The following is an 8,830-nucleotide window of genomic DNA, read 5'->3' on the forward strand; positions in this document are numbered from 1 at the left end:
AGGCAACATAGGCAACGATTTGATTTTATTTGAAACTCGGAGAGGGAAACTGAAGAAAATTTTCTAAGTCATTTGTGAGGTTGGGGCTTCGTTCGAAATTTTCTGTGTACAATTGAAGCATTTCTCTTCTAAAAAGAAATTTTTTTCATGGACACTCATACACCTATTATACATTTTTAGAGAAAAAGAAATAAAGAGGAAGATATGATGATGTGATAGAAAAACAAATAGAGAAAAAAAATGAAATGTTAAATGGATGGAGGATATACACATGAGTTCTCCAAAAAATAAATTAACCTTTTTTCAATCCTAAAACGTGAGCATGCATTATTTATGTATAAGTGATCTCATATATGGAAGAAATGCATTTACGAAGTGCATCCTCTAACGTTTGGTTTTGATTCATGATAACATATATGCTTGCGACTAGGTAGACTTGGTTGCTATTGACCAGAGCTTTGGTTTACGTGCCCTAACTCGATTTGTTGTTGAGCCGAAATGAGGTAAAAAGCATTGTACGAATGTCCTGATCTATCAACTTTGGTCGGACTCAAACCAGGGTTAGTTATGTTTGCTTCAACAGATAGCTATTTTTTTTTTAAGAATAACAGAATACTATTTGTTTTTGTTTGTTAAATGTCCCAAATTCTGCTTACTAGGAGTCATAATAATATATATGCTTAATTGGTTATATCATTCTTAAGATTATGTGAAATTAGAACATTATAAGAATGCTTCAACATCCAACCACAATTGTTGATTTCGATATGTTTTTCTGGTTTACTCTGTTTAATATTTTCCCCCTTAACTGTTCAATGTTTATGGTTTACCCTTTTTGTCAATCGCCACTGTCCTTCCTTAGTGATTAGCATAAGGGTGGTGGAGAAAATAAATTCCCACATGTTAGAAATTTTGTGGACCCCTGCCCTAGAGTTTGATGATCCTTGTTAAAAAGGTCAAGGCATTATTTATCTCGTAATTAATAGCTAGACAATGATAAAAGAAAGGGAAACACACGTGTCCCGGAGTCAGGGTGAGCGGGCCTGCCATGTAAATTTATTATGCATTGTCTCATTTTGCTTTCGCCATTTATCTTTCATGTGCATTGTGTCATAGAGATAGACAACACAGCAATTATTTTGTTGAACTTTATTAAAAAAACAAAAATGAGTAAAAAATTGATTATTTATCTATTTCACTCCAACATGAGGGAGAAAAAAATGCGAAGGGAAAATTCAAATTCAAATTTTAGTAGCTTTATTTTTTTTTTTGTTTGACAAAAAAATCTCAATCAAATTGATAGAGTATATAAAAAACAGTTTCTATTCATCCAAAGTGAGACTCATTTTAGAGAGTAAAATCAACCTTAAATAATAAATCAAATATAAATATTGTGAGTACATCTTAACCGATCACGAATTTGTTAGAATAACAATAATTGATTTTTTCACTTTACATTTCACTCACTAGAGGATCCAAATCCATCAAAAACAGCATAAATTCAAAGTCGTGAAAATCGAAGAAAAAAAAATTTGTGAACAAACTCGTAATATTTAAGTTAGTAGTATAAAATAGTAAAATTAAAATATTTACAAATTTAACAAAATCGAAGTGTTTGAAATACTTATGTCTCCGAATCTATAAAATTGATGATGTTTATCTGTAATGTTGGCGATACCTATGGAATGAATTAAATTTGTAATAGATCAAACTTGATATAAAATTCTAAATCAAATGAATATTGCACCAAGACGACAAACCAAACAACATTCAAGGTGGAGGAAGAATAAAATAAGAGGTTGAGATGAGGCGGTTAGGATTCAGAGAGTTATTACTCTTTTTAATTCCTGCCTATTATTCATATTTTCATCTTACAAAATATTTATCAAAATAAAAATAAAATCAAATATCAATCAATTAAAAGCGGTAACATGATAACAAATAAATCGTTGGGTGAATAAATTATCAATAGAAGTACAAATGAATTGGACAAGCATGGTGCTTGCATTATATCATACAATCAAATAGAAAATAATTTAATTGCCTAACATTTTCACTCCGTTAGTTTACCTGGTTGCATTTCCTTCTGACTTCACCCTGCATATTTGTGAGGACATTGGTAGAAGAAAGCTTAACAAATGCAGATGAGAAGACTTCAAAGAAGTATCTATGATCCATAGCAAACCTCATAACAAAGGGTGCAGTTCTTGGATCTCTAGAAATGTCTGAGTCAATACCAAATAAACCTCTCCCATTCATAATGTCTCTGTAATATTCGTTGTCAAATATTATAGGGGTCATGTCATTAGGCACAAATGTGATATTTGTCAGAGGAATCTCAGTTGGGCATGTTAGTCTTAGGGAGGCTTCAAACCTCAAATCCATATTGTCTCCTATTCGTTGATCATACAATCTACCTACAATATTTAAGCAGTGTCCAACACCTAATGTATGTGCACCTGTCAATAGTAATAATAACATATCAAAATATGATTTATCATAGATGTCATCAAATACAATACTATTGTAGTAACAAGTAATTTTATTTTGTGAAATGTTGTTAGAAATTTATAAATTAAGTGTCCATCAGTTGTATGCAGTTAATGGTTATTACAGTCGGTAATCTCGACTACGGATCAAAATTAGACAATTGAGATTTTAAATTTAACAAAATTATGAAATGCATGAGTCATCTGATCTATATCTAACGATAACTAAGGAATTCAGCTCCTCTTTATGCTTCTATAGTACAAAAATATTCTTAAAACTACTTTAGTTGATTGTATTATCATGTCTCTTAATTTTATGTCATTCTCAAACTTACCATTTTTTTTGAAACAGTTCTCACACCTATCAATTTTGGTAAAAAGGGAGGAAAAAATATTGGTTGTGGGAATGGTGTTAAACTTTAAAGGTGTCTTTATTTTGAGTTTTTTCCAAATGAAGTGAATTCAACTTATTTATATACGGTAGGCATGCATTACCTAAAATGGAAACAGATTCTTCAATGCTCATTCCTTTAGATTTGAAAATGGATATAAATTGATCAACTGATATTGTAGGTGAAGGAAGCTTAGCATCAGCTTCTTTGAAACTAGAAGTTCTTGAATCTTTTCTTCCAAGTGGGATCTGAATATGTGGTCCTCCAGAGAGTGACACTGATACCTTAGCAGCTAATACAATGATATCTGCACAAGACACTTGTCCTGGACATTCTTCTTCTAATATTGCTTTTATGTCACTGATTATTTCTCTTTTTCTGATTCCAAAGTTTTTCGCAGATACCATTTCAGAACTGTGAGTATCATAATTTGAATCCAATAAAATGGAGGCATCACATCCCTGCAGCATGAAAATTCCTTAATACAGCAAAAAAACATCAATCAATTGGTTAATGAGCTTCAATTAAGAACGAATTATTTGGAAGAATCCGAGTTCGAATCCTAGTTGGAACAATAATTGGTCAGACTTTTACTGGCCTTTTGTCAGAAATCTAGATTATTAGTCTCATTACTCCGAGAACCAGAGAGATAAAAACAAAAAATATGAATTGTCTAAAAATGTTTTGCAACAAAAAAACTAGTAATTAAATACCTGAACTTGGCAGTCATGAAACATGAGCCTGAGAAATGCTGCTGGTGCAGTAGCATCTGTCAAGAATAAGGTCAGCAATTCTTTCTTTATTGTACTTTCCAAATTTGGACAAGAAAGTTTGTAGTAATTGTAAGAAAGTTGGTTTTGTTTTATTCCAAATGAAAGTGGCAGTGGCAGTGACATAGCCATAATAAGCAGAATTAAAGGAAGAGATATTCCCATAATTTATTCTTGTGCAGAAGAAGTTTAAGTGTTAGTGTTACTATGAAAAATTATTGTTTGGTTGCAGAAAATGTACGTAAATTATATATGGTGATTTGAATGATAGGGTTGGTAGAGTAGTAATTGAGTTGAGTTGGCATATGTTTGCCAAAATCATATTACTTTATCAAATGGGCCATTATGTTTACTGTAACACAGTTTTCAATCTCAGTTTCATTCTGAAACTACACTTGATGAAATAGTTACTAATGTTAATTATAAATAGTTCTAATGTTTTATAAGTGCTCCCAACATTTAGTCACATCAATCATGTTATTCTTTATAAAAGACAAAAGTTACAAGTGATGTAAAATAGAAGAAGTAATTCTGATTGTAGTTAGAGTATGTTTAAATCAATGATAAAAAGTGGAGTAAAATGAAATGAAATGAAATAGAATAATATTCATCAAATGTTTTTAAAACTAGATCCAAAATCAAACCGGTGATATTTTCGGGTTTTCGGGTTATGGTACTGCAATTGAAAAGGATGAGAAATAAATATATATAAATAATTTGTTAAAAGTTAAAAATAAATAAATCATTGACTCATTGCATCTAGTTATACCAGCCATATGCAATATGATGGATTGGCATTTGGAAACTACTACCACTTTATTATCCCCATTTCACATTTATATGCACCGAAACAAGAGTGAGTTCCTTTAATAAACTTAAAATCGCTATATATCTTTCAACAATACTGTTGAAATGAAATGGGAAATTATGTATACATTCTGCCATCTCCTGATTAGTCAATTATGTGAAGTTACTTTTATTTATTTATGAACAAGTGAAATTAATTACTATGATAAAACAAAAACATTGCATGCTATACATATGTATTATATTGAGTAAATGAAATTAGTTGGTCGTTGTTGGGAAACAATAATAGGAGATGTGTCATGAATGAGGTACTATAAACTAAACATCTACACGTGTCTTGTCCCAACAATGCAAAATGTTTAAAGTGAACAAACCAACCGTTAAAATTACTCACTTTAATCAGTTAAATTCCCGCTTGTTATATTATTTATGTGTAGCTATTTAATTCATATTTAATAATGGTAACAGGAACTCAATGAAATATCAAAAGTAGAGGATATTGTGGCATGTATATTCCGTGAAAGTAATTCTAATCTATCGGTCATTGCTACGTGAATTGAAGAAATCACAGTGATGGAATGGCAGACTCAATATTTCACATTAAAAGTGTGACTGTTTAAACTGTTTCGTTGAGATCGATTTCGTTGCTTCAATTTTACCACTATTACTATTATTTCTTCTAAATTCCTTGATTGGCTTTAGTGGTTAAAGATTTATGGGATATACATAAATTAAATAGCAATTCTAGAATAGTTACACTCAATGATATCTCATGTCAAAAGAAAAAAAAAAAAACTCAATGATATCCATATATGGTACCGAATTCCAATTTAATTATTTTTGGAGTCCATGGGTTACAATTTACAAGTCAAAAAATTGTATATAGAATATAACACTAGCATTTTACTGAGGCTCATTTAAAGCCCGAGAGAAAAAATCTATATAACCCCAAAAGTGCATCCATACATCCAGAAAACACTATTTTTTAGCGAAACTCTCCTTTCGAATTTGTGCCAATAAATTTAAATATTATTACAATCTTTTATAATCTAAACTGTAATTATAATAAAAACAAATACTTTTATATATTATTATATTTATTTACAATACAATTAGAGAGGGAGGGAGTAACTCCCTTGTATGAATTATTGTTGCATATTTTAATCTCAATTCAAATTTTTTGCCCCAAAAGTAGTGGTGTGAGACATGATTTAAATAAGATGATGTTAAATATATTAATGTGACAAAACAGTAGTAGATTTATATTTATCCACTTCATTTAATATTAAAATAATACATTTAAAAATAACAAAAAAAAACTAAAAATATTTTAGGAAATTTAAAATAAATTACAAAAAGGGTGAAGTTACAAAAATGAATTCCTTTTAAAATTATATATATATATATATATATTAATTTATTTTGAATTTTTAAAAGTATTTTTGATATTTTTTAAAGTATTATTTTAATGTTTGATAAAAGTAAATTTACCTGTATTTTACCGCATCAAACTGTTTAGAGTAATTTTTGATATATATTTTGTATTTATTGTACCTCCATTTGATACCATAAAAAATGTAATATATAAAAATAATTTTATTTATTATATAAGTTATTTTTATATCTACCACGACTAATGGTAGGGTGTCAAATTGGTGTCCCCCTATATATAGGGTGTACACCTATGACTATTCAACTTTTTAAAACCATGTAATTTAAAAACACAACACATCATCAATTTTAGAGTAAAATATCTTAATCGAGGTTAAAATTGTAATAAGTGTGAAATTTAAAGAATTAATGTGTTTAATTTTAAAAATGAGACATTATTTTTAAAAGTGTCATAAAATAAAAATATAATTAAAAATTAAAATTATATTCTTCATATACATATATTTATCATAAAATTTATATACATTTGAAATTCAAATTTAAATTTTAGAGGATGACAATTCTACCTCTAAAAAAATTATAATTTTTTAGATTCTAAAATTTAACGGTGTTTTTAAGGTAAAAAATACTACTAAATATTTTAATTTAGTAGTATTTTTATACATATGTAAGTAAATATTAATGACAAATGAATAATTACTTAAATTTTAGTCTCACTTAGACATGAACCCCCCATCTTATAAAAATTATGGGTCATAACCTTGTGCTTAAATAAGGAAAATTTGTGTACCCCACCCGTAACTCCCACCCCTCTATTCTCATGAAAAATACTTTGCTTTTAATATTATCTATAAAAATTTCCAAAAAATTTCCCTTATTTTTTTTTTCATCAATTTTCTTCGAAATTTTGAATTATTCGAATCACATATTTGCAAGCATTCGAACCTTTGAAACCGTCAAAATCCAAAATAAGATAAACTTCAAAACTTTGAAATTTTTAAAATATTAATTTTCCAATTCTTCGAAAGTTTCCATAAACATGAAACTTTCGAAATGCATAAACCTTTGAAACTTTTTAACAATCTGAAAGTTTCAAAATGTAAAATTCAAAGACATGAAGTTTTCAGTTTCGAAGCTTTGGAATTCATGGAAAGTTCTGAAATTATTTCGGAGTTTGTTTCTAGTAATAAATTTAATTAATAGTAATAAATTTCAAAATTTTGAATTATAAGTTTATAGTAATAAATTTTATATCTAATTTCAAAAATAGTAATAAATTTAATTAATAATAATATTATAAATTTATCTTTTAAAATAAAATTTTAATTATAACAGACAACATGTATTTTTTGAAATAAATTGAAACTTTCGAAAGTTTTGAATTTTTTTAAATTTTCAAAATTGAATTACTTCGAAAATTTGAAACTTTTGAAATTTATGTGTTTCAAAAATTTGAAAGTTTCGAGCATTACGTTTTGAAAGTTTCAAATTCATCAACTAGATATTTATCACAACGGTAAAGTTTATACAACAACTAGATATTTAATTTTAAATATTCTAAGTTGATATTAAAATATCGATGATCAAGTTTTTGATTAAATTCAATTAAATTGTAAATAAAATTAATTCAAAAATCAAATATTTTATTAAAAATAGGGTTAACCACCTTATTCATTTGATTTTAGGACATTCGAGTTTCAACATCTTAACAATTTTAAATCTATTAAAATTAAGAAGTAATAAAATTGGAGTTATTTGAGATGTAACGTAACATCTTATTAATCTCTTATTTTTAAAATATCTAAATTGGAACATCTTAGTTAATAGCTTAAATGCAATATTTAGTCTAAATATATATATATATATATATATATATATATATACTCAATATCTCGTGTTAGTCCATGGTTAAGAATTAAATTATAATAAATGGGGAAGTTGCAAAAATTTAATATTAATTAGAGGTTAAAGTGCTTAATTTAATAAATTAGGGTGGAAAATGCAACTACACCTACAAATTATTGATAAAATGTATCTGACCCTTTTAAATACATAACAACTTTGCAATTCTCCAACCAAATATATGCTTATCTAAATTGAGAAGTTTCCAAAGACTAATTAAGCCAAATGCTAATTTGTGTGTTTGAGCACATGTTAATAATTTAAATGTAAAAAATTTATATTAAAATTTGTGTATTTTAATTTTTGAAGCTCTAAATATTAATTATTTCAATAAAATTCTACTTTAGATATTCTTAACATGTATTTTTAAAGTACATGTTAACATCACCCTTAAGTAATCTAAGTTTCGGTGTAACTTGTATGATTCATAAAAAATTAATTAAAACTTTAGAACTAATTAAATTCAATGACATCACTTAGCTTTTGTCTTAAATTTATCTAGTTATATTCTATTGAATCCCCAACCATGACTATTTTACAAGACTATTTAACAAGACGTGCTTCATGTTTACTTTTAAAGCCGTCCAATTTCTGTGGAGCTTCATTTCTATTGTGAACTAATGAATTAAATCCCATGTCCATTGCATCATCAATCATCATTTTTTTTTCTTTTCATAAATTTTCTCCGTCACACATATTCTTATATTCTTATTCGAGGTGTATCGAACACTAAATATAAATATTTCTTTTAATAAAAAATTTAACTCGACATCATATTGTAAAAATTTATTTCATTCAATTAAACTCAACTCATTACAACTCATCAATCATATTTTTATTCTAACATTGCCTAAAAATAAATCATTTTATTCTAACATAACACATCAATTGTAAATTAATGAATGTACTATATAACCTTTGTATCTAAGTTCAACAAATTATTAATAAGTCAACCAAGCCAAGCTCGTGCAGCCACGTTTTTTAATTAACAAAAGTCAAAAAATATTTTAAGTCAAGCTCCTAAAATGTGTGCACAACCTTCTTCTCATTATTTCACCTATTAAATCAACACATTCCC

General features: G+C 27.4%; 1 protein-coding gene across 1 annotated transcript; it reads right to left on the bottom strand.

The window, feature by feature from the left end:
• Nucleotides 1-1,834: 1,834 nt before the first annotated feature.
• On the bottom strand, nucleotides 1,835-3,890 carry LOC101493351 (peroxidase 29). The gene is made up of 3 exons (XM_004507610.4): nucleotides 3,595-3,890; nucleotides 2,985-3,342; nucleotides 1,835-2,459 (listed from the first exon to the last, which is right to left on the bottom strand). Exons 1-3 carry the CDS (start codon nucleotides 3,814-3,816, stop codon nucleotides 2,062-2,064), a joined length of 978 nt encoding a protein of 325 aa, XP_004507667.1. The 5' UTR covers nucleotides 3,817-3,890; the 3' UTR covers nucleotides 1,835-2,061.
• Nucleotides 3,891-8,830: the final 4,940 nt, after the last annotated feature.

The sequence above is a fragment of the Cicer arietinum genome, chromosome 7 (genome assembly GCF_000331145.2).
Source record: "Cicer arietinum cultivar CDC Frontier isolate Library 1 chromosome 7, Cicar.CDCFrontier_v2.0, whole genome shotgun sequence".
NCBI lineage: Eukaryota > Viridiplantae > Streptophyta > Magnoliopsida > Fabales > Fabaceae > Cicer > Cicer arietinum.